Here is a 27859-nt window from a genome sequence, read left to right on the forward strand (position 1 = left end):
TGTTAATTGAAGAACAGCTGAGCACCATAGAAACCTCCCATGCTGAGTCTGTGGGTGAAATTAGCGCTACCACTACGAGACAAGATCTTCTAGCTCGACTATTACCAGATTTCACCAAGGAACAACGGAAGAAACTACTTGACATTCTTCAGGAGTTCTCTGAATGCTTCAATCCACAGGTGAAGAGCAAATTAGATAAATTGACGGTGAAGCACTGGATTAGCACTGGAGACCATAAACCAATAAGCCAGAGAGCATACTGTGTGTCACCAACGGAATGTTGAATAATTCGCAACAAGGTAGAGAAAATGATGAAGAATGACATCATTCAGCCTTCACAGAGCCGTGGTCATCATCAGTGGTCCTCGTCAGGAAGGAGGATGGCAGTTGGTGCTTTTGTGTTGATTACAGGAAGCTTAATAAGATAACTAAAAAGGACATTTACCCTCTTCCACGAGTTGATGACACACTAGATTGTCTGAATGGCGATAAGTTTTTCTGAACCATTGACATGTACTTGGGATACTGGCAAATCAAAGTAGATGGGGCTGATTGTGAGAAAACTGCATTCATCACCTCTGAGGGCCTGTTTGAATTTAAGGTAATGCCATTTGGTTTGTGTAATGCACCAGCAACTTTTGAATGAGTGATGGATATTCTTCTAAGGCACCTGAAGTGGGCGATGTGTCTTTGTTATTTAGATCATATTATAGTGTTCTCAGAGACATTTGATGAACATATAAAAAGACTGAGGGCCGTTCTTAAGTGTCTCCAACAGGGCAGACTGAAACTTAATCCAAGAAAGTGTCTCTTTGGGGAAAAAGAAATCAAAATACTTGGACACCTTGTATCAAACAAAGGTGTGCAACCAGACCCAGAAAAGGTGAGATCTATAACGGAATTTCTTATTCGTAAAAGTATTAGAGATGTGAGAAGCTTCCTCAGATTATGTTCTTATTACTGTTGTCTTATCAAAGACTTTTTTTATTAAAGGCAGGCCACTCCAAGAGTTGTTAAAAGCTGATGCAAAATTTATCTGGGATGGTGCTCAACAATATTCTTTCGATGTGCTACGAAAAGCTCTGATGACTGACCCTGTACTTTGTCTGTATGATGAGAGAGCACCAACAGAACTACACACAGATGCCAGTGGGTATGGGATCAGTGCTGTTCTGGTGCAAATTTTGGATGGAAAAGAGAAGATTATAGCCTATGCTTCTAGGACACTTACAAAAGCCAAGAGAAACTACTCAACTACAGAAAGAGAATGTCTTGCTGTGATCTGGGCCTTGAGCAAATTTCAACAGTATCTCTATGGAAGGCCATTCACAGTTGTTACAAGACCATGAAACATTGATGAAGATAGTGTCTGTCTCATTGCACTCCTGGATCTCTCTGCTGAGCAGAAGAAGGACGCCACGATATCTCAAATTATGCTTGCCTTAAATTGGTCAGAGGATGTGAAAGGACAGTTTAAGGTAGTTAATGGATTTCTTTGCAAGAAAAACTTTGATCCATTTGGAAAGAGGTGGCTACCAGTGATTCCTAAACACATGCTCTTGGATGTTCTGCAGAAATTCCATGGCACACCTGAGGCCGGACATCTAGGATTTATGAAGACATACGATAGAATCTGCAAGAGATTTTTCTTGCCAAGTTTATTTAGGGGTGTCTGTCACTCTGTGTCGCACTGTCGAGAGTGCCAGAGGAGAAAGGCAGTTCCTCAGAAACCACCCGGCCAACTCATACCAATTCCACCAGCCAAAACACCTTTCCAGCATGTTGGGATTGACCTCCTTGGATGATTTCCAATGTCTGCTAGTGGCAATAGATGGATTATTGTTTGCACTGATTATCTGACTCACTATGCCATTACAAAAGCAGTGAAGGCAGGCGAAGCATCCGAGGTAGCCCAATTCATCGTGGAAGGCATTATATTAAAACACCATGCCCCAAGGTCATTAATTACGGATTGAGGGTAAGTTTTTCAATCAAATCTTGTGGCAAAGATAAACCACTGGTGCAACATTACTGATCACATGATGACTGCCTACCATGCGCAAACTAACGGGCTTACTGAACGCCTTAATAAGACCTTGGCCAACATGCTATCAATGTTTGTCAATGTTGAGCAGAGCATCTGAGGTGCTACCTTTTATGATGTTTGCCTAAAACACCATCAAACAAGACACCACAGGATTTATGCCATTTTTCCTGGTGCGTGGGCATGAGGCGACTACTATGATGGACACTGTGTTTCCACTATATCCTGATGACATGGACGATGACTACATCAGCCATGTGTTAACCAGAGCTGAGGAAGCTCAGCAGTTAGCTCGACTCCACACACTGCAGGCTCAAGAAAATGATCGCTGAAGGTATGACGCGAGCCACCACCCTGTTATCTGCCAACCTGGTGACCTCATCTGGATCTTCACTCCTGTTCGGAAGGTCGGTCTCTCGGAGAAGCTCCTCAGGCACTACTTTGGACCTTATAAGGTTGTAAGAGAGTTGTGTGATATTACTTATGAAGTTGAAGATTTCAACCCCGACACAAGATGGCAAAAGGTCAGAGATACGGTCCACGGCCTTCGAATGAAGCCCTATAAGGATCCTGCAAACCAGGGTAAATTCAAAGCTCCAGCGACAGGCAACAAGTGGAAAGGTGATGAAAAGCGTAACAACAAAAGAAGTTCTAAGAATATCACCACCACGGCGAGAATCAGTCATCAGGAGTCGGAGTTTGCAGGACCAATGACTCATCCCGGACTAGGACAATGTAACACTGAGACGCTATTCACTTAAGGAGCTGAGTAGCTCCATGGTGTAGTGGTTATGATACTAGTGTTGTATGGAGGGTTGTTTGTTCAAAACTCACCTGGATTATACAATTTTAATTTCTATATTTGGTTTGAGTACATTGTAGAAGTATCCAAAAATGTCAAGAATCATTGTACTGGAAGGTTCTGTAGCTGTATATATACTGTATGTGTTCTGGCTAGAGGCAGTTCGTTCCGCACTGTTGTATGTGCAAGTGCTGAATAAACCCTCGTTAAGTGAAGTTAGTGTTTGTCATTCATCTAATTACACCTTCTTCTATGTGACAATATAGGTAGAGGGGTAAAAATTGACACACATACTTGACATGGCATGGGGATTTATTGAAACCAAAAAAGTGCACAAAATGACCAATAGATGGTGTTTCATATGATACAAAGGCGGTACTTAGCATAAAATTTGATTTTTAGCAAAGATGGTTTTCTTTATACCAAATGCTCAACATATTCATCAACAATACCTGTAGTCAATGAACAATGTTATGAGTAGCACTGCACACCATATCAGCAGCTATGATGGGAACTTGCCATAGGATGTTGTTTTTTAGTATCCCTAATAAGGTTGGAAGCTCCCAGTAGACTTGTGACTTGCGGTAACCCCACAACCAACAATCGCCCAGATAGGTGTCTGAGGAACTAGGAGCAAAGCATGATGGAAGTTGCAGCTCAGCACGCAGTCCTCACCAAATGATGTGCTCAAGAGCTCTTTCACATGTGTAGCAATAAGGAGTGGAGCACCATCCTACATAAAAGGCATACCTCCAAGCAGGTGTTTATCAGTCAGGCTAGGGTTGATATGATTCTGTAACATATCAGTGTACCTCACATCCATCATGCTGACAGTTTGAAAAACAGCACCTGGCATTACCTCACAGAAAAAGGGTCCGATCATGATTGATGTGGTGAATACACAGCATACTGTGTCTTGCTCATCATGCAATGGGGTTTCCATGACAGTTGTAGGATTTTTGGTAGCCCATATTCTGCAGTTGTGTTTATTGACAGACCTTTGGAGTGTGAAATGGGCTTCGTTGGTCCACAACACGTTAGACAATTAATCGTCATCTTCCTTCATTTTTGAAGTGCCTACACCACAGATGCTCTCTACATTACAAAATTGGTGGATTACAGATCTTGATGATCCTGGATTTTATACAGATAGCATTGGAGCATGAGTCTTAGTGCTTTCGAAACTGTAGTGTGTGTGTGTGTGTGTGTGTGTGTGTGTGTGTGTGTGTGTGTGTGTGTGTGGAATGCCAGTGCAACATGGGACTTCATGAATGCTGACTTCATCATGCGAAGATAACCTGCTGAAGTCTCCATTTCTTATAAACTGTCTGAACGGCAGTAGCACTTGTGTTTGGTCACCTACTGCGGGGCTCGTAGTGTAAACAATCTGTGGCTTCAAACTTCATGATCACTTTCCTCTACCCATGAGGATACCCTTCTTATGGTGATACAATCATAAAGCTGCACTAACAGATTCTCCATTCTGATTGTTGTAGTTATGGTCTTCAGTCCTGAGACTGGTTTGATGCAGCTCTCCGTGCTACTCTATCCTGTGCAAACTTCTTCATCTCCCAGTACCTACTGCAGCCTACATCCTTCTGAATCTGCTTAGTGTATTCATCTCTTGGTCTCCCTCTATGATTTTTACCCTCCACACTGCCCTCCAATACTAAATTGGTGATCCCTCGATGTCTCAGAACATGTCCTACCAACCTATCCCTTCTTCTAGTCAAGTTGTGCCACAAGCTCCTCTTCTCCCCAATTCTATTCAGTACCTCCTCATTAGTTACGTGATCTACCCATCTAATCTTCAACATTCTTCTGTAGCACCACATTTCGAAAGCTTCTATTCTCTTCTTGTCTTAACTATTTATTGTCCACATTTCACTTCCATACATGGCTACACTCCATACAAATACTTTCAGAAACGACTTCCTGACATTTAAATCTATACTCAATGTTAACAAATTTTTCTTCTTCAGAAACGCTTTCCTTGCCATTGCCAGTTTACATTTTATATCCTCTCTACTTTGACCATCATCAGTTATTTTACTCCCCAAATAGCAAAACTCCTTTACTACTTTAAGTGTCTCATTTCTAAACCTGATTCCCTCAGCATCAATTACAATGTCATCGGCGAACCTCAAAGTTTTTATTTCTTCTCCATGGATTTTAATAATAATCCATTCTGATAGGAAAGCTTCATTAACAGCTCCTTTTCTGGTAAAGTCAAGATGCCGTGGTTACTGGCACTGCTGACTCTCTGTCTCCCTACAGGTCATTTTATGCGCAATTCTCATGCAGTCACACTGACATGTTGCTGTCCAGCGCCACCTGTCAGCCAGATTTTGCATTAGTTTTGGTTTCAATAAAACCTCATGTCATTTCAGTTGTGTGTGTCAATTTTTACCTCTCTACTTGCATTATTCCATGAATTAGTGCATTTCCAAATGTTAGTGGATTTTTAGGTCAACCTGTATTAAAACTATTTGGAAAGTGTTGTTAATTCATCTGGTACAGAATTTTATGGTGAGTGAAATGCTATATTTTTCTAGAACTATTTACGTAACATGTGGACAGTTGAGTTGTAATTCGTTGGTCGCGCACCATCTTATACCTTTAAACAGAAGGCGGTCTTTACTGTGGAATGTGTGATACTTGGAAATGAACTGAATTTCTTTGATGTCTTAATATTTTTACCTGCCTTGATAACAGAAATTTATGTTAGTTTCAAATAGCTTCTATTACAAAATGTATTTAACTTGTAGATGGTGTTTGATAATTCTTCTGCTTAATTTGATTTTGCTAATTGATTATTGGTGTGTAGTGCAGTAATAATGCAACAGATAGACTATTAAATACAGTATTGACAAGATTTTCTAAGTTGCAACACTTTTAAATTTCAATTGAATATTTCTTGTTAGGTACATGACCATGTTGTACGTTGGAACATGTTTTCACGTTTGGAGAAATCTTTATTTTCTAAAGTAATTTTTGTAATTTCAGAGAAAGACTGCATCACGGAAAAAGTGAATACCATGATTTACAAATAGAATAAGAAAATATATTAAACTTCTATTACAGGGCTGGATAGAGGCAAAATTCTTAAAAGTGTACCAAAGCAGAACTCTCCTCCAGTGTAAAAAACATTTTTCTTTTAATTTCAGGGTTCTTAATGTTTTCCTGTGGTATGTGGTTTTGTGTTTCCATGAAGACATAGAATTCATAGTAAAGAATTTTCTTACAATGTCATAAAAATCTAATTTCTCTAAAAGAAAGAATTAATGAGAGAAAGTATTAATTGGATATCAGTTACTATAAATACTTCATGAAAGTTCATAGTGAAATAATTTCAGTCAGTTTCAGTCAGCATCATAGCTCAACTACATTTTTCCTTGTTTAATTATTCCAGTAGTAATTGTTATGAATTATTTCTTTCTTGCTAACAAGGGAACACTTAAGTGCAGTGTAAGTATGTATTTAAATTTGTGTGTATCTTGCACCCACTGGCACAAATCCTTCTTTCTCTCTCTCTCTCTCTTTTTGTGTTAATTAGGTTCATCAGTAGTGTATCCTTATGATTTAATATCAAATCCTTCTGCCCATGTTTCAGTAGATCTCTTGTTCACTGCAACAGCATGCAGAAAAGCTCTACTGGGAGTACCTGTGGTGCTAAACTTGATTATTATGTGCCTGTTAATTGCATGAAGATTTAGAAAGAAAAAAGTAAAGGGCAGCTTCCACATTACTGCATATAGCATTAGCCTTCTTGAGGAATATTTGGAATTTATTTCAAATTTTGTGTAAACTTGACAGCCAAAATTTAGTTTCATGATATTATCTGCATGTTACTGTATGTCACACAGCATTATAATTTTATTGTTTTTTGGAATCTTTGTACAATAGATAACTAAGTAATTGGAATAAAATACAAAAAATAATAGTTACAATACTAAATGGCAACACATGAGGGAAAGAAATCATGTATAGTCATTTCCATAATATAACTGTATATGTGTTCTCATATGGAGCCAATGGCATAGTCTGTTGAGCTTAACCCTCCTCCTTTGAATAAATAACCTTGGTCTGAAAGCTAAAGAACATTTATGATCTTCAGCAAATGTGTATGTACTTATCACTTCATCATTGTGAGTATTATGAGCGTGGTTTTATGACTATTTAACAATGTTTTGTATTTTATAAAACACCTCCTTAGTTTTCTCCTTAGTTTCTTGATCTTATTTTTTAATTTATTTTGCATGGCTGTAAGATTTTGGTTTTGTAGAAATAAATAGTAGTAGCTTTTGTTGAAACAGTCATGAAAAGGAAATTATGAATATCCTGAACTTGCAGTTCTGATGTTGTTCTATAGCGAACTATAGAAAACTTGAAAACTGTTATGTCTAGTATTAAACTGGCTGAGACCTACTTTGGACACTAACAATAAGTTGTAGAAGAGAACAATGTGTACATTAGTGTGAACTGTTTTGAAACATGACACTGTAAGAGAAATTATAATCCAGGTGACAGCTCCACTGTTTTTAAATTTTTTTAATAAAATAAGGGACTTTTTAATTACTCATCTTATGGATTATGGAGAACGGAAAATTCATTCTACATAGGGAAAGATAAAGGAAAAGTTATAGACTCTGAAATGGAACACCTAGCTATTGAACAGTAATCAAAACCTCCATTGTTTGCTGCATAAGCACACCCATATAGCATCTTGCTTCAGATGCCAGCTTCTCTGGAATCCATGTATAAAAATTTACTTCCATTCTGGAACAAGCTACACTGTAATTCTGTCAGAGACAACAAAGAACTTGGAAGTGTGTGTGGGTGTGTATGTGTGGGGGGGGGGGAGGGAGGGGGAGGGGGGGGGGCAATTGCAGAGGGAGACAAAGAGACGTGTACAGTAAGGAGGTTCAAATGCATGTGGCTTGCAGTAGTTATTTGGAGATGAAGAGCTTTGCACAGGACAGAGTTGCATCGATAGCTACTTCAAACTGGTCTTCAGACTGAAGACTCCAACAACAATAAGGATCATTCATGACAAGCATTTAAGCACATTCCAAGACAAGGTTCCCAGGGCTGCTTGAGGAAGTGGAAACACCACTGCAATATGTGCATGAATAGGGGAAGGGAGTACTTTCAAGGAAACAAGAATTAAATAACTCTGAGATGAATAAAATATTAATTTTTAAAAAGGCCTCATATACATGTGTCTTTTTATCTTATATCATATAATTCAGTCACTGGGCCATTCTACTACTCGTATTCCTAACTTACTTAATTAATGCTTGAAAGTGAATAAATATACAAGAGAAAATACATTATCATTCTGCTGAATAAAGTAATGCTAGCATTTCCCATTTGAATATGTTTTTGTTCCATTTGATTTAGCTGTTACTGTGTAATATCACTGTAATGTCAGTGGTCTTGTAGAGAGACTTAATCCCCAAGTGATTTACCTCATAATGTAGGAAAATATTAAACATCTCAGAATTTGCTATGTGTATTAAAAAAGGAAATATGACAACAGAGACTGATAAAGATGAAGTTCTTTTTATATTTTTTTTGGTCATGAAATAAATGCAAATTTTTTCCACAGACTCCTAGAGCGTGTGCAGTCAGAAGACCCTGCCTGGAAAGACAGTGGAGCAGCATTCATAAGTTCTGTTACTAGACTGCTGGAGAGGCTGCTGGACTACAGAAGTGTCATACAGGGGGATGAGAACAGGGACAAACGAATGTCCTGCACTGTCAATCTTCTTGTGAGTCACTACACTACCATTAACTATATTTGGCCATTAAAAATAGCTGTTCTAATATTAATTTGTGGTGTTTTTGTATTAATTGAAATATAATCAGATCGTCTCTTGTCAATAGATTTATGTATTCTTAGCGTCTGATTCACAACTACAAGAATTTGTCAAAAATTTTTTGCATGTTGATAATGCCGGATGATTACAATAAAAGTGCAGTTACTCACAGAAGTACAATGTGGACTGTAATTATCATATGGCAGTGAAACTTGGTAGATATTCGAATGTGTTTAAGGTGAAACCGACCTATGTGGAGGAAAAATTAAAAAAAAAAAAATAAATAAATAAATAATAAAAAAAAAATAGTTCCAGTTTTGGCCATCAGCTGCAAATTTGACACTGTGAATGCAAGAAAGATGTATACAAATGTTTCCATATGCACCATGTTGAGTAAAATGTGCCTCATCATTCCACAGAATATTGCCTGGATGTGGGCAGAAAAGGTCAAACAAGTGAGAAAGGCATAATGTTGATTTTATTATGAATCACAACTTGCACCATTTGTTAAATATGAGTACTGGACACATCAACGAGATGCTGCATCTGTAAAACAACATGATCAACAGCTACTCATAGCAGTTCTGGTTGAATCTGAGCAACATGTTCCTGTATACTGACCTTCAGATCAGGTAGAGGTCAAATATGTCCCTCGTAAATGCATTCTTTTCGACATCCCCAAACCCAAAAGTCACGTGGATTCAGATCAGGTGACATTGCAGGCCATGAATCTGGAGAACCCCTGAAAATAACACATTCACGGAAGGTTGCATTAAGCAGATATTTCACTGGGTGAGTGAACATGAAGTGTTCCCACACATTTGCTCTCTTCCAAAGCGGGAAACAGGTACAAGGACAAGGAGGTCTTGATAACATGTACATATCATGCTACACCTGAAACGTGCTCTGGATGTCTTCTCTTCAAAGAAGAACAGACCGAAAATAAAGGTGCTTGTGAATCCACATGACACAGTCACATATGATGAGCACAGCTGTTATTTGTGCACAACACAATATTTAATGGTACCCCAGATTGGGCAGTTCTGTGTATTCACTGCACCATGTAGTGTAAAATGTGTCTCACCACTCTGTAGAATATTGCCCAGACGCATGTCAACTTTAATCATTGCCAGAAAACCGAAGAGCAAATTCAGGATGTTGCTGCTGAACATGAGGTTCCAGTTGTTGCACTGACTGGACTGCAAAACTTTCTATACTGTTGACAATGGGTGGACAATTTTCATGACATTGCATTGGTACTAGCACTACCTTGGGCACATCCTGCATGGTCAGTTACAGCAACAGCAACCTTGTGAACAACTTCCACTTGGATAGGACACCTTTCTCTTCCAGGTGCCACACCAAGCTCAACTGTGTTTTCAAATTTCATTATCATTTTCTTTGAACTATTTAATGATACTGTGTCTCTCCTCAGACCCTTCAGTTGGCAACACCCTCTCATTGCAGCATTGCAACTGTTGTCATTCACACAAATAGCTTCAATTCCAGATCACTATCCCTCTTCTCAATAGCCAAACTTTTCACTCACATTATGGCTTGTCAAATGACAGCGTGGATGTCATACTGTCATACAAGCAGTGTACAGTGCCAGATTTGCACCTGGTGGCCAAAATTGGAACTGATTTTCCACAGTAACGAATTAACATATCTATCAAGTTTTGCTGCAATACGATAATTACAGCACACTCTGGACCTCCATGAGTAGCTGCACTTTAATTTATTACCACCCAGTACAAGAACTCCACATTGAGCTAAGAGGATTGATGTTATATAATTGGATGGAAATGAAAGATGCTAGTTAACAACAGACATATTTTCGTGCAGCCAACTGAGTTAAAGCTTCAGTTTTGGACAAAATTGCAACAACTACCACATTTGTCTTTGTCATGTCCTGTGAGCAATAATATTAGTTGAGTTCACCATCTGACCTCCAGTCAGTTTATGAGATGACTACAAAGTTTGCTGCCTTTAATTATCAGTCTCTATCCCAGCACTGGTAGAACTCTGCTCATATCAGTGCTTGATTTATGGAACTGATAACTGTGCTTTGTAATATGTCCATTTCTCCATTGTCTACCAACTGAAAATAAAAAAAAATTTTTTACAGAATTAGTCTAGATCCCATAATTTGCTTCAGTTAAAGTCTTCACTTCAGTATACTAGATTTTTTAGGCAATCATTATTTTTGGTATGTTTTAACAGTTGTACCCCATTATGGATTTAGTTTTAACTGCTTTGTGAATGTGTGTCAGGCAATTATCAGCAAATGCTAATCTACTTGATTTCTTTTGTCATATCTGTGATACAATCAGAAAATGATTAATAAGAAGACTGGGGCTGTGATACATGCACCTTACTAAAATTATTCTTGTCCAAGTTACAGAACTCTAGGAAAATCAGTGTGTCAAAGAGCTCTGTTGTTGGTGCTGAGAACTGTAAGCAGTTGTTGGTTTCACAGTCTTATCTGTGATCTCTTATCAATTGCTGTAGGGAAAGTCTATTATTGCTGTTGATATATAAGTGAATGTGTATGACAGAAAATGTTGGAAACAATAATGAATGTGGTTAAATGAGAAATTCATGATATGTCAGTGAAATTTTGTAAAAATGATTCATAAAGTGAAATTAGAAAATAAATTAGTTACATCAGAAAGTAATACTTATCCTTTGTTAATTAGAGCAGCTAGATTTTTGTATCTCAGAATAACCAGTATGGCATTATTGTTCTGTAAGTCACACCTAATGCTTTAAATGACAAATTGTATAGAACCTGGAGGAAGAGTTGTGATCTAATTTTCTGGGAAATAACTAAGTAATTGAGTGTGTTACCCTATCAACTGCAAATTGCATTGCTATTCAATAATTTACTTTTTTGATTGACATATTTCACCTATGAAAGAAGTTTCTGGAATTAAACTCTAATTTGCTTGTATATGTGAGGTGTAACACAAATATTGTTGAAGCCAAGAGTCAAGAAGAAGGAAACAGACCACCTTTCTACTATGTGAAGCAAAAGTTTCTCTGAACCTAAATCTGACTACAGTCATATCAATTTCTGAACTTTTAAAAATATCAGTGCCACAACTATGAATAGTAATTACTTAACTGAACTCTCGTTATAACAGTAAGATGGAAAGTTCTCTGTTTGGCATAAAGATTTTGTTGATATCAATGAAATTTTGTATTTTTTACTTCATGCAAAATATTTGGAAAAATTCTGCCTATACACAGTTTTAAAGTAATCATTATGTACTTGTTTTATCCATGACAATGAAGTGAAATATCCAAAGAAACAATTTTCTTTAAAAAAAGTGTCAGCAGGAGCAGGAAGAAGAATAAAGCCCACATGTAGCCCTTGATTTCATTGTGCAATTCACAGTCTAGGTGACAGTGAAAGTGTCCAAGCAAAATAGTTTGACAGCAACATTAAGAGAACTGGTGTACTTAAACTGTTGTGCTTGTTCTATACAGTGCAACAAGCCAAGATGAAAGTCTTTCCTTGTTGTTTCAGTAAGAATTTCATATGTCGAGTTTACGAAAGAATTTGTGAATACCTATGGGCAAAATGAAATTAAACATTTTTGATAAGATCATGCCTCTGAAACAATGGGCAGAAGCTCAGGCAAAGGAAAAGGATTACTAAATGAAATTTACTGGGGTATTTTCTACATCACATATATGTGTAGTCAATCACAAATCTGAATGCAATGGGAGCTAAACAGTTACTGATCATTTTAATAAAGCTTGCAGAGAAGAAATTGATGAATCAGTACTAAAAATGAACTCAGTTAAAATGAATAATTGATTTAAACAGTTCAATTGGCCAGGAGGCATTTCCTGACCTTTAAAGAATTCTGACATATGACCACTGTATAAAACAGAAGCAAGCACTGACATAAATAATTATAAGACAGTTTCATTGACTTATCAAGTTACTGAAAAGAGTAATTTTAGATCAAATGGAAGCTTTCTGCTGTAAGTATGACCTTCTAAATAACTTGCAGCATGGGTTCTGGAAAGGGCAATATGCAGTAACATTGGAACTTTTCTGAATTTGCCTAAGATCTTTGATTCTGTGAATCATGCAGTACTTTGATCCAAAGTAGAAACTTATTGTATAAGAGGATGAAACTAAATTGCTTAAAGTTCTTGTATTTGAGATTGAAGACAGCATGATAAACTATGTTCTAAGAATAAAGGTAAAATACTAAAAGTAAAATCTACATAGAAGACTCACAGCTGTGGAGTCCCACAGGAAAGAATTATTGGGCTATTTTTGTTTCTTGTGTATATTAATGGCATAACAGAGCCACAAAACTCAAAAGTAATGTACTATGTTGATGCTACATCATTTATTATCTTGCACTGTACTGAACAGCTACAAATGCAAAACAATAAAGATAACTTTGATGTAATCACAGAACATCTAATCTTGAGTAAACTTACTTTGAATAAGTGCAAGACTGTTGTGATGAAGTTCCTGTTAAATTATAAACAATCTCAAGCGGACATAAATATTGAATCACTGTCTACAGCTGAAACAACCAATAAACTTATATTTGCAGGTATTGTGATTGATGAACATCTTACATGGAAAGAGCACACAAGTCACACCAGTAAAAAAATTAGTTGCAATGTTAACTTAATAAAATCCCTCATAATTATAATAACATCTCCTGTTCTTAAACAAATACACTATGGATTAATCCATTCACATTTTCAATATGGTGTTGAAATCTGAGATGGGGCACTCACACTCTACATGGATAGGATATTTGGGCTACAGAAAAGAGCAGTTAGAATAGTATATCCTTAAGACAAGTATGTTCATAAAAGAGAGTGAAGAAACAAATATAATGAATATGATTAATGGAAAATCTCATATAAAGATGTGAAACAAATACTAACAACTTACCTCAGCTCAGTACAGCCGATAGATACACAAAAAACAGAACCAAAAATTTATGTTCCTAGCTTTCGGAACAAATGTTCCTTCATCAGGGAGGAGAGAGGGGAAAGAAAGGGAAGAAGGGAAAGTAGATTCAGTTACTCACAACCCAGGTTATGAAGCAACAGGGAAAGGAAAACAGGGAGGGTAGCAAGGATGGAGGCATGGTTGTCAGAGGGAAGCCAAAGATATTCTACTGTAAGTACTGTGCCAGCTTCAAACCAAAGAGGATGCATACAGAAGTAAAGAGGTATATAGTATAGAGATAAACACAACTATGTAGGATGAAAAGATGTGTGAATGGCTAAAGAGGAAAGGGAAAGAGGAGAAGACTGAAGAGTAAATGGGAGTGAGGTTGTTTAACGTAGGTTCAGTTCAGGGGGAGGGCGGGATGAAAGGATGTGTTGGAGTGCAAGTTCCCATCTCCAAAGTTCAGAGGGACTGGTGTTGGGTGGGAGAAGCCAAATGGCACATACAGTGTAGCAGGTTCCTAGGTCCCTAGAATTATGCTGGAGGGCATGCTCCGCTACTGGGTATTGGACATCTCCTAGGCGGACAGTTCGTCTGTGTCTGTTCATGCGCTCAGCCAGTTTAGTTGTTGTCATACCGATGTAAAAGGCTGTGCAGTGCAGGCATGTCAGTTGATAAATGACGTGTGTAGTTTCACACGGGGCCCTGCCTTGAATTGTGTATGTTTTACCAGTAGCGGGGCTGGAGTAGGTGGTTGTGGGGGGATGCATGGGGCAGGTTTTGCAGCGGGGTCGGTTACAGGGGTAGGAACCGCTGGGTAGAGAAGGTAGTCTGGGAATATTGTAGGGTTTAACAAGGATGTTACGGAGGTTAGGGGGGTGATGAAAGGCAACTCTGGGTGGTGTGGGAAGAATTTTGTCAAGGGATGATCTCATTTCAGGGGTTGACTTGAGAAAGTCATATCCCTGGCGGAGTAATTTGTTGATGTTTTCGAGGCCAGGATAATATTGGGTGACAAGGGTGATGCTTCTGTGTGGTCTGGGGATAGGAACATTGTTGTTGGACGGGGAGGAATGTATTGCTCGGGAGATATGTTTGTGGACAAGGTCTGCAGGATAGTGCTTTCCTCTGTGAGTAACTGAATCTACTTTCCCTTCTTCCCTTTCTTTCCCCTCTCTCCTTCCTGATGAAGGAACATTTGTTCTGAAAGCTAGGAACATAAATTTTTGGTTCTGTTTTTTGTGTATCTGTCGGCTGTACTGAGCTGAGGTAAGTACTCGCCAGCCCCTCTATCTCTTTGTTAATATAATGAATATGGACAGTCATAATTACAATTCTCAAACCAGATGTGCTTATCACAGGATACTGACTAATAAAAGAGCTGCAGATCACAGTGTACTTGCAGCTAACAAGTTGCCAAATCACATAAAGTAACATTGTGGAAATCTTTTTAAGGACAAATTGAAATAAGTGTTTGCTATAGTATGTTTATACTAACTCGAAGATTTTTGGACTTCATTATTGCTAATACTGCATTTGTAAATCAAAATATATAAATGGTGATAAATGTTTATGTAATAGTATTTAATTTTCTACTTGTTGTATATATTCATTACGTTTGTGGCTCGATATCATTAAAGTGGATGTACAAAAGATGACTATTTGCCAGACTGTAATGTTATTATGGACAAATAAGGATTATTACTATTATTATTAGTATGCAATATATTTACAAAGCTGGCAAATGATTAGATGCCCATTATTAATTGCGCTCTATTTTTAAAGCTATGATTTAATTGTAACCATTTTCTTTCAGAATTTTTATAAAAATGAAATAAATCGCAAAGAAATGTATCTGAGATACATTTACAAGTTGCATGACTTGCATTTGCCTGCTGAAAATTATACAGAGGCTGGCTTTACAATGAAGCTGTATGCTGACCAGCTAAGTTGGTCTGACAAAACACTTGTATCAGATCCACACTATCCTGGTCTCACAGAGCTAGAGCGAAAGGAGCAGTTATATCAGCAAATTATTCATTACTTTGACCGAGGAAAGGTAAGATATGTTATAACCTTTGTACAACTCTTTTTTTTTTCACTTTTGTAGCATTGTGTGTCTGTAGATCTTCTAAAGTGAGTAGGTTCAGCAACATTTATTGTTCATTCAGCACTTATGCATTCATTGTATTCTATTGATCCCACTGGGAAGGATTTGAGAGTGGTGATAGTGTTCAGAAATATGACAAGAGAGTGGTAAAATACTATAGACTGACCTATAGTGGTACCACATATTAAGTGAGTGTTTATAACATTTTGTAAAATTTTGCTCTGTACTCTACTGTGTGGTCTAGAATGGGAGCAGGAGTGTATGGTAGAGAGTGGAGGGCGATGACAGCACCTGTGCATGTCATTGCAAGGTTTCTTTTCCATTGCCTCGTGAATGGCATTTCTTCGCAGCAGAAGTTTCTCCTTAATAAAAGATATGTTATATTCCCCAGCTCAGTTTGCTATTCCTTCTTGTTGTTCTTCATTTACCATATAATACAACTACCCACATAAATAGTATATTTTGTAGATGGTTGATAACTCCTTTATTAAGTGTGTCTACTGTATTTTCCATTTCTCAAGTAATGTTTTTTACTCAGTGATGCAGTTACCTATTATGGGACACTGCCTGAAAGAATGCTACACAGATATTCAGTCAGATCTTGATCAGATTTAAAAACAATACAAAGACTGTCAGCTTCCTTTGAATATTTAGAAATGTAAAATTGTACACTTCACAACACAGTATGATGAAAAGTGGTATGCTTTTTGTTACTGTGTCATTGAATCATAACTAGATTCAGTCAACTCATACAAATATCTGGCTGAATAGGCATCTGCAAGGGGTCCAAGAGGACACTTGCCCACCACATGGAATTTGGAGTAGGCTACAGAATTTTTATTCATATAATAAGTGGATAGCCATCAATTCTCAAGGTTATAATAATTTTTTTGTGTCACCTTAAAATTTAGTTACTGTATTTTATTGACTATAAGATGCTTTGGACTATAGGAGGCACCTTAATTTTTAAGCAGTTTTTAAAAAAAGTAACATTTTTTACAATTTTTATTATTAAACTGCAAAGCCAGGCTAAAAAAAGTCTTAGTTTATAAAACCAAACTGACCTTTAAAATCCCTGACAATTGTCATCGGAGCTTTCTTCTTTTATGTCTTCTCTCACTCTAGATTAAGACTTGTTTGATTGTGGGTCATTTTAAAGCTACCTTTGGTGTGAAATCATGTTGGGTTTCATTCATCATTCATTTGTTCCATTCCTCTCTCATATGGACATTAAATGGTTTATTTATATCAAAAAGATGCAGTTCTGAAGTAAGTCTTCCCAGAATAACAGCAAGCTCTGTATTTCCCTAACTCAGTTTCTCTTCCACAGAATTTTTCAAATGACCACTAAACTGATCTAGCACAAAAAGAGAACTGTTTTTCAATAAAGCACCTTTCCTTCTCTCCCAAGCTCTGTTAATCCATAATTTCATACCTGCCTCATCCATCCAACTCTTGCCATGTATGTGAACAACACCTGGCAGAATTTCAGAAGGTTTTGGCACTCTTTTGCACTTGAAAATGATCATTGGATTAAGTTTAGTACTGTCAGCACAACATGAAAGGGCAACAGTGTAGTGCATTTTTTCATGTCCACATGTTTTCAGTTTTAGCACCTTTCATGGCAATAGTTCTGTTACTTGGCACATCAAATGTAAGTGGAGTTTTGTCAATATTTGCTATTTGGTTTAGTTCCACACTAATTTTCTTTCAGTGTTGAATAATAAAGCAATAGGAAGATAATATTTTCTCTTCATACTCTTGTGGCATTTTCTGAGCTATTTTGGTTTGCTTTGGATGCTAAGTCCATGACGCTTCATAAATCTGTTGCACCTATCAACTCCATCCTTAAAGTCTGTTAAGTTCCATTGTAGTGCTAGCTTATGAGCATGTATTTGAATCGTTTTTGTATGAATTCCAATGCCATTTTGATCATGTCCTTGAACCCATTTCAATACATCATCTTCTAGTTTTGGTCATTTTGCAGTCAGTCCTCTATTTGAACATTGAGTCTTCTTCATTTTTTTCAGTTCTTCTTTACTAGCCCACCAGTTGCTAAAGGTTTTTTCCGTTCATGAATGGCCAAAATGCCACTCAGCTGCTCTGTTTGCATGTTCTTCTGCATATGCTATTACTCTCAATTTATAGCTCGCATCATATGAATACCTTTAATTTCTTTCCATTATGAAACTAGCTACTAACAAAAATATTGTACTGTTGCAATAACACAAATCACTTTCAATTCAAGTTCAAAGGCATCATAGACTGCAATGACCTAGCTAGAGTTCTGGGTTTGTGATGGCAGTGTGGGAGGGAGACAGTGTTAACAATCTTGTGAATCCCCACAACTCATGTTTGTTGCATTGGTGCACTGCTGCTACCAGTTAAATCTAGTGTTGTCAGACAGATCTGGTTTCCCATGGCATCAAATACATGACCATTTTTAAGGCTGGCAGGAATTTTAAATCAAACACTGGACATTTTTATATTAATTTTGAGTAAAAGACACACCTCAATTTTGGAGGCATTTTTTGAAGAAAAAAGTGCATCTTATAATCTGTAAAATTTGGTATTATGGCATGACATATCTTGAAACTGACCAACTCATTAAAAATTGCAGTTTAGAGCCTTGCCTCTCCCCAAGAAAAAATACTGTAGGTGTCCATGCCTGAGTGTCTCAATTTGTCGGCATATGAAATGGAACAATCACATAGGCTCAATTGTAGGTAAAGCAAATGGCTGACTTTGGTTCATCAGTAGATTTATGGGACAATGAAGCCTTTCTACAAAGGAGACTGCTGACAAAACACACAAACATGCCATGTTAGAGTATTGTTCAAGAGTGTGGAGCCCATACCAGACAGGGCTATCAGGAGGTACTGAATGTATGCAAAGAAGGGCAGCATATGTGATCACAGGTTTGTTTGAATTGTGGGTGTGCATTATTGAAATGCTGAAAAACCTGAAATGGAAGACACTTGAAGGTAGATGTGAACTATCCTGCAAAAGCTTACTTCCATAATTTCAAGAACCAGTATTAAACAAGGAATTTAGGAATATGCTACAGTAGCATTCCCTTAGGGACCAAAAATACAAGATTAACCTAATTACAGCATGCACAGACACTTTAAACAGTAATCTTTTCCACATTCCATACATTATTTGAATGAGAAGAAGTCCTAGTACATGGTGAAATGGGAAGTACCATCTGCCGTGCACTGTACAGTGGTTTACAGAGTACTGATGAGGATGTAGATGTACTACACACCTTTCCACATTTATGGAGTGTTCTGATGCCTCCACTTTGCTACAGTCTCACTTTATGCTCTACTAAAGCTTCTTTCCTATTCCCAAAAATCTACTCTGAACTGTTGGTGGCTACTTTTACTTGCAGAAACGTGAACAGAATTTCAGTAAATGATCATTAGCAAGAGAGATACTAATCTAATTAATTGAGGTTCGTTATTATATTATTTCATGAAAATGGTGTTACCATATTAATTAGGTAGAAGTAAATAGGTGATATGATAGCTGTTTCAAAACAATTCAATCTTGACATAATTAAAGAAGTATACTGAAAAAAGCAATAACCAGAATATTGGAGATTATGCCAATTACACCAGAATAAACAAGTCCCACCCCTCGTCCAAGTCGTGGGAGATGGGCAATGGTATGAAGTAGGGGATTGCCTGTAGGAACGAGGCATAGTGGGTACTGTGTGTGCTCCAGGACCACTACAGTAGGTGTGAAGGTCCCACAGGAACCCTGAAAAGTGGTGGCTAACAGGGCTCTGGTAAAGTTACGATAGGCCCAGCAAGCCAGCAATGGATTATGATTTCTGCTTTCAAAAATATAATGGGCCTTGGAAAGGACAGATTTAATCAATGACAAACTGGCTATAAACGAGGACTAAGATTTGGAACATTAAATATACAAACATTGACTGGAAAGGTGGAGGAAAAGATAGACATGATGGAAAGAAGGAAGTTGGACCTATTGGGGTTATGATACTTAAAAAAACAGTCTTGATCGCAAGGTTCTTTTAATCAGAGTGACCGGTCTCATTCCTTAAGGATCATCTTCCAACTTTAGAACAGCAGGTGGACTTCCATGGAGCAGGCTGCGTGGATCCACGATGCTGAACTGACTGCTATTGAGGCTAGCTGAAATGAGATGGAAAGGAGATGGAAGGAGAGAACTGAGGAAAGGCTACCGACTGTACTGCAGTGGAAATGATGAGGGAAAGAGAACTGGAGTCAGAATAGTAGTAAGAGATGGATTAAAAGAGGACGTGAAGAGAATGAGTGATAGGATGATGAAGACCAAAATATCACTCAAGGGGACAACCATAGAGGTAATACAAGTGTATGTGCTGCTGGTGGGTTGCATTTCTGAGGAGAAGCAAGAGTTTGAAGAGGAAATGCAGAAGCAGATGGGAAGGAAGAATATGATAGTAATGAGGGATTTAAACGCACACATTGGAACAGAAAGACAAGGCTGTGAAAGTGTGCTTGGATCAGAGGGTTGGGGCTGCCGAAATGAGGAAGGTGAAAGACTATTGGAGTTCTGTCAAAGGAATGACTTGCTGGTTGGGAACTCTTGGTTCAGGAAAAGAGAGAGCCTCAAGATTACCTGGTACAGTCAAGACTTAAAAAGAAAGTCGATAGTTGACTGCTTCCTGTACAGTAGTGAGATGAATAGGAACATCATTGACTTTAAGGTAATACCATCAGAGGTCTTGGATAGCAACCACCGTTTGCTGGTAATGAACCTGAGAGGGACTATGGATAATAAAGGGACAGAAAACCAGGAAAGACATATAAGAGTATGGAAGTTGAAGGAGGAAGAAAGCAGGCTACAGTACTACAAGTAGTAAAGGAAAGCATCCCAAAGGATGAACCAAAAATGGTACAAGAGGAATGGGGTAGATTCAAAGGAACATTAGTAAGTGTGATGGAAGCAATATGTGGGAAGACAAGCAGCAAAAAGAGATGGAAAGAAACACCCTGGTGGAATGATAATACAAAGGATATAATACAGAAGAAGAATAGAGCATTTAGGGTAGGTTCCAGAAGAGAACAGTAGAGATAAGAGAAGAATATCAGGCAAGAAAGAAAGAAGCAAAAAGAGTGGTGGCGGAGGAAAGAAGAAAGTGGACGGAACAGTGGACCAGAATGATGGAGGAGGATACTGAAGGTTCAAAAAAAGTGTTAGATGGGATGATTAAAAGTAAGAGGAAGAATGGTATGACAGATTATGCTCGAATTGTGAACAAAAGTGGACAAGATGTAATGAATAAGGAGAAACTCAAGAATATGTGATATGAGTATCTTGAAGAACTCCTGAACCTGAATGGAGACCTGGATGAGAAGGAGCAAGCCAAGGAGAAAAAAGAGGAGGAACAGAAAATAGAAAAAGACCTTACATGGGGAGAAGTGGAAGAGGCATTGGGCAAGATGAAGGGAGGGAAGTCACCAGGTCTGGATGAGCTAAGTGTAGAGATGGTAAGAGCAGCAGGAGAGGTGGGGATACAATGGCTATATTGAGTAATGAAAATTGTGTGGAGACAAAAGATGATCCCAGAAGACTGGAAGAAGGGAATAATTGTCCCAATCTTTAAGAAGGGAAATAGAAAAGAGTGCAAGAACTATCAGGGGACAACATTGATGAGTCATTGTGCAAAGATTTTTGAGAAAATTTTGGAAGCACGAATTGAGGCAAAATTAGAAGGAATAATGAGAGAAGAGCAACATGGCTTTAGAACAGGAAGGTCCAATTTTAGCTGTAACACAACTGCAGGAACATCACTATGAATATGGGATGGATCTACTAATGACCTTCCTGGACATCGAGAAAGCATATGATAGTGTATGCAGAAGCAAAGTGTGGAAAGCCCTGGAGAACAGAGGAGTAGCAAAACAGATTATTTGGAGGATAAGGGAAATGTACCATGGAAGTATTATCTGTGCGAAAGTGGGAGGAGAGAGATCAGCTTGGATTGAACAGAAGAATGGCTTGAGGCAGGGAAGCGCACTTTCACCATTACTCTTCATTGTAGTGATGGATGATATAATGAGTACAGTAGCACAAGTAATTGGTGAAAGGAAGATGAAATCTATGGTGTGTGCAGATGATCTGATGATTTGGGGGAATAACGAGGAGGAAGTACAAGAGCAGTTGGATGTATGGGAACAAACAGTACAAGAATATGGGATGAAATTTAGTGTAAGTAAGAGTGAGATGATTATCACAACAAGAAAGAAGGAGGGAGGAACAGCTGGAATAACAACTGGTGGGGAACAATTGAGGAGAGTGGAGAGTTTCAAGTACCTAGGAAGACTGATACAGGAAGATGGAAAAAACGACAGAGAAATAAACGAGTGGGGGAGAAAAGCAGACGTATTTCAGAAGAGTGTTGAGAAGCCTGATATGGAGCAAGGATGTACCCCAAATCAGTAGAAAAGCTTACATACTGGTCATACTATGTCACGATCCTGACATATGCATCAGAAACCTGGGTTATGAAAGGCAGAGAGAAAGGCAAAGTACAAACTAGTGAGATGAAATTCTTGAAAAACAGTATTGGAGTGACAAAGATAGATAGGTTAAGCAATGAGAAGATCAGAGAGTTAATGAAGGTGGAACCATTACAGGAGGAGTTAGAGAAATCAAGGCTGAGATGGTATGGACACGTTAAGAGAATGGAGGAGAAGAGGATTCCCAGGAGGATACACAAGATGAAACTGGAAGGAAAGAGACCAAGAGCAAGACCAAGAGACAGATGGCTGAAAGGAGTAGAGGAGGAATGCATCCAGAAGAAAGGAGAAGACTGGACCTAGGTGAAGATGGAGAGATGGTGGCAAGACAGAAGACGATGGAGAGGCCTATATTCCATGCAGACCCGACCAGAGGCTGGAAACTGTCCAAGTGACGATGATGATGATGATGATGATGATGATGATGACAGATGAAGGTGAAAGTCTTGAGAGACTAGTTAGAATAATGAGATATGAATACCAGCTTTACAATTTTAATAAAAATTGCAAGTATCTATTAAATTTCATGATGCTGCTATAGTACAGATCAAAGGCTGGATTAGTAGATTTTCCTGTTTTTCTGTCACATCATACAGAAATTGCACCAACTTCTGTTAATCAGATATTACTATTTATGGGATAATGAATAGCAAACACATTAGTACTGATAAATAAAAATTATCTTATATTTTGTACCCTGGAATGTGATATTTAGTGGAAGGAGAAGAGAGGAGAGGAAAGAGTAGACGATCGAGATTTTTATGCACTTTATTTAATTCTTTCATTGCAGTTTGTGTTATATTTCACACATCTGATGAGTTTGTTTTTCCCATATTTGTTACTGTTATTATTTCAGTCTTTTCAGTAACTACTGGATTTTGAGTAAAATCTAACAATGAAACGGTGTGTTTTTTTATCTTCTGTATTTATTTGATCTTATTTTGTCTGTGTTTATTATCTTGTGCTTAAAATAAAATTATTATTTTCTATTTCTGTTGCAGTGCTGGGAGAAAGGCATCCCCCTCTGCAAAGAATTAGCTGATCTCTATGAGCATAGACTCTTTGACTATGCTAAACTGAGCCAAATTCTTAAGACACAGGCCAGTTTCTTTGATAACATTCTAACACAGCTTAGACCAGAGCCAGAATACTTCAGGGTTGGATTTTATGGTTTGAGCTTTCCATTATTTGTTAGGGTATGTAAAAATATGTATAGATTTTCCTTATGTCTCCTTTAACTGACTATAACTACCACCTGTTGTTAGACAGAGTTCTTTCTTTGTTTTATAGCATTAGATAAACCTTTTGAATTTTACTGTATCAGAAAATTACAAGACACTACATTTCCTGCTGCATTTGATGACAAAATGTGTAAAGTTATATTTGTTTCTCAGATGAGCTAACACAGTGAACTATCATCATTCCTAGTAAAATGAACTATTGTAAATATGTTCTGTCTGGTTATTTATGACATTTGCCTATACTCCTTAGGAATTTTTACTCAGTTGTCTTGTTGATGTGTGAGTGTGTTGTTTGATAATCTTCTACTGTATCTTGTCTTGTTGCTGATAATATTACTTCCAGTAAAAGGAAATAAAAAGTATAGTTGCTTTACATTGTTGGTTGGGAAACTGAGGAGGGTAGTTTCAGACATAATACCAAAAATACTCTTTATCTCCCTTCAGACTATCAGCTTGTTTTCACAAACTATGAATGCTGCGTTTGCAGTTTTACTGTTAAGCTTAGATGACTATACTAAAAGGTCACGATACTTAACATCCCATTCAACAGACATAGTATACTCAACAGTACATTCACTTAACTCAGGAAATTGCAACGTATTATGGTTGATAAGAATTTGTTCACTGCAGTTCTTTAGTCTTATTTGTGCATTCTGATGATGCAAATTTCCTTCACAATCAGGGTTTTAACAGATTATCTCTGTATAATGGAGGCAGCTAAGACAGGCCATACAAAATACATGGTGGGGCCCATAAAAGTGGCCCAGAGAACAGAGTTCCAGGGAGCAAAGAAACACAGTAGAGGAAGGGAAATACAGTACTAGCCTGATTATAGCAGATGTTGAAAGCGACCACCACTCATCTCTTGGCACTTTTGGACCCTGGTCAGCAAGTTTATGAAGGTGGATTGAAGATGTACTACCAGAATTGCAGCAGACTCATCCAAAATGCTCTGCTGCAATTCTTAAAGACTATGGGGGTTGTTGCAATACACCTGAGACTTGAGGGCTACCCACACAAAGAAATTGCACACTGACAGATCATGTGAACTGGGTGGCCAGCAAGGGCCATGACAAGACTGACCTCTGCTAATAACTCTGTGAGGCATGAAAATTGTGTAAATGTGCTCCAAGATTCAGCTGGTTGTATGGGCAGTTGCTCCATCCTGTTAGGTTGTGGTTATATGCATATATTTACGTCCAGTCATATCCACTCATATGGGCCACTTTTAATTGCCCCACTCTATATACCTAGAACAAGTAAATGCATCAAGATGAGGTTTTTGCAAAGTTATGATGGACAATGTGGCAAGTTTCTAATGTATGCAAGTAGATTTTAAGATTAATGGCTGTCAAATTATGATTATGACATTTTTATAACTATATACTTTTTCTGTGGCACTGTGTAACCGTCAAAGTGGACTTCATTGATATAACATGTGTGGAACTTAATCAAATATTAACAGGATAACAGTGCTGCAAATCACTGTCCTCCCACCAGGAGATGAACTCCAACAAAAATCTTGCCTGTTGTGCCACATGCAAACAAATACATGAATCATATACAATTCATGTACATATTAGTATGACTATCATATCTAGTGCTCAAAATGTTGATGTTGAGCATTCATACATGCTATAAAATCAATGAAATTCATCTGGACTTATCAGAGGGCAGGCTCATGTTATAAGGCATCTCATGTATTTATGAGTTGTTAATGTTTTCTTGTACACTCCCTTACTTTGTGCAAGCCATTTTATGTTTTCTGAATGACTGATCCAAAGTCACCAAATGTTCTGTAAACAAGCTGTGAAATTGTTTGTGAAGTAAGGGCAAAAAATCATTCATGTTTGTTCTGCATAAAATTCCTTATGTCCAGTGGGATATCTTCCAATAACTGTAGCAACATATCTGCTATATTTGTGGATATTTAGTTCCATCGATAAAACAGGGACATTTCTCAGTCAATATGGATATCCAGCTGACCATTAGTGAATACTGTGAAGTCTGATTTGCCCAAGGTTTGGAAGCAATGATTCATCCAGAAATAAAATCTTGCATAGAAACACTGTACCAACTTGCCATTTTTTGTAGCTCCTTTTGGAGAACTATAACTGATTTTGAAAGACATTGTCATGAAGCCATTGATAGAGTGAAATGTGCACTGTTTGAAGTGCAGTGGCCATTAATTTTTCCAGAACACTCCTTTGTCTGATACCACTTGCACCTTTAAGCTGCCTTGTGGTTACATGTGGATTGTATGTTACTATTGACTGAATGTTAGTTGCTGTCCTTTCATCAGTTGCTGTTCTTTTTTTGTAGGCATATTTTATTCTTCTAAATTCCAGTTTGTTGTAATTTTTTGATAATGTTTGCAAAGAGAGATAGTAAGGAATTGGCACAATCAGGATACTTTCTGCTGTACAACCACACCACTGCTCTAACCGTTTGGTGACATTCACCACAAACAAAAATCGTATCCACATTTTTTACTATTGTATACATTATGAAAGTCTAAATAGCTTCAGGGGCAAGTTGTGTGATCACTACAATAGCAGAGTACAAACTGACAGGCTTTGAGCACACAAGTACCCACACAAACCTTACCTGAGTTACATGTATGCGAGACATTTGTGGAAACTCTTCTATTGACAGCAGGGAAATGATCTGTAGTGCTGTTATCTCATTACTGTTTGATCAAGTTCCACAAATGTTATGACACTGAAGTGAGTTTTGAAGGTCCTTCCCAATGTCACTGAAAACAACTATCTACTTCGATTTAAAAAAAATGTAAGCTGGTGTCATAATTCAGGAGCTATAAATGTCAAAAATTACTTGCATACATTTGAAAACTAATAGTAAACTGAAGAGGAAGGGAAAGGTCAATGTTGGACTACACAAAGAAAGACAGAAAGAAACAGCTGATATCAGGGAGACAACAAAGGTCAGCGACACAATGGAAAGAGTGTATATATTGAAATGGCAGTGTACAGGTAATGTCTCTCAAAGAAAAGATGCTAGGTGGTGAAAACAAGTACTAGAGTGGAGCCTAATTTACCAAAAAAGGACCAAGGGGAAGACCACTGGACAGATGGGATGGAGACTTAAGAAATACAACTGGAATGAATTGGCAACAGAAAGTCCAAGACAGGCAGAAATGTGAGAACCTGCAGGGATCCGGTGTTGCACTCTGACTCAAAGAGGCCACATCGCAAATTACTGAACTGGTGGCTGGTGCTGGTGGTGGTGATGATGATGACAATGATGATGATGATGATGATGATGATGATGTTGACAGTTAGGAAATGTGCCATGTTGTCTGTTATAACTTAGCAAAAACTATACCTAGATATATTTACTAACTCTGGGTAGATATGGTGTGGGTTCTCTTAAGTATCTCACTCTATAAATTGGGCAGTGTGGATCTCAAAGTAAAATGAAATTTTCAGAAATGTAAAATGAAATTTCTGTATATGTGATTTAATATGACTTAAAGTGTAACTTAAGAAACCCTGGCTGATGAGAATGATAAATAATGATGTCATTATCTTAAATATATTGCCAGAGACCAAGAACTACACAGCATATTAGAGAAGAGAAAGAAGGTACATTAAAGAAATATCGTAGACCAATGTGTTCATTCTTTCCTGATGCTCAGTCTGAGTTTCAGCACCATACGGACATTAGTGAAGCTGTGTTTTTGTTGCACATAACGAAAATGGAACAATGGAATATAGAGCAATAGTATGCCATCAAGTTTTGTGTTAAGCATGGGGAATCCATGAGTGTGACCTGTGTGAGTTGAAACAGGCCTATGAGGAATGTTCCTTATCAAGGGCATAAAGTTTTCACTGGTGAAAATCATTTTTGGAAGTCCGAAAACACTTTAAAGATGAACCTTGCTCAGGAAGCTCTTCAACTTTAAAAAAAAAATGAAAATGTCAAACATATACATGCTATTGTGAGATCAGACCAACATTTAACAATAAAGATGATGGATGACCTGTTAAATTTAACACTTTTACAGTACATCAAATTTTGACCAAAGTTTTGCACATGTGGAAGGTGTGTGCCTAACTCGTGCCAAAAGATCTCACAACTGAGCAGAAGGACAGTTGAAGAAAGGTGTGCATTGATCTTGAGAGGATTGCCAGTGACCATGAATGGTTCAGTTGTATGATGACAGGTGATGAATTCTGGATTTTTAAGTATGATCCTGAGACAAAGCAGCAAAGTGAGGAGCGGCACACTGAGACATCTCCTCAACTGAAAAAACCTCAAATGAGCAAATCAAAGATCAAAACAAGAATGAGTTTCTTTTTGACAGTAGGGGTACTGTGCATAAGGAATCTGTCTAGGACAAAC

At 37.8% G+C, this 27859-nt stretch overlaps 1 protein-coding gene across 1 annotated transcript in view; it reads left to right on the forward strand.

Annotated features, from left to right (window-relative positions):
• LOC126248717 (dedicator of cytokinesis protein 3) overlaps positions 1-27859 on the forward strand; it is a 1129652-nt gene that overhangs the window by 1044542 nt on the left and 57251 nt on the right. Inside the window, exons 25-28 of the mRNA XM_049950022.1 lie at positions 6297-6314; positions 8458-8620; positions 15424-15666; positions 23255-23449. Of these exons, the coding sequence (XP_049805979.1) occupies positions 6297-6314; positions 8458-8620; positions 15424-15666; positions 23255-23449 (619 nt within the window). The remainder of the gene's footprint in view (positions 1-6296; positions 6315-8457; positions 8621-15423; positions 15667-23254; positions 23450-27859) is intronic.

Source organism: Schistocerca nitens, chromosome 3, assembly GCF_023898315.1.
Source record: "Schistocerca nitens isolate TAMUIC-IGC-003100 chromosome 3, iqSchNite1.1, whole genome shotgun sequence".
In the NCBI taxonomy this organism is placed as follows: Eukaryota; Metazoa; Arthropoda; class Insecta; order Orthoptera; family Acrididae; genus Schistocerca; species Schistocerca nitens.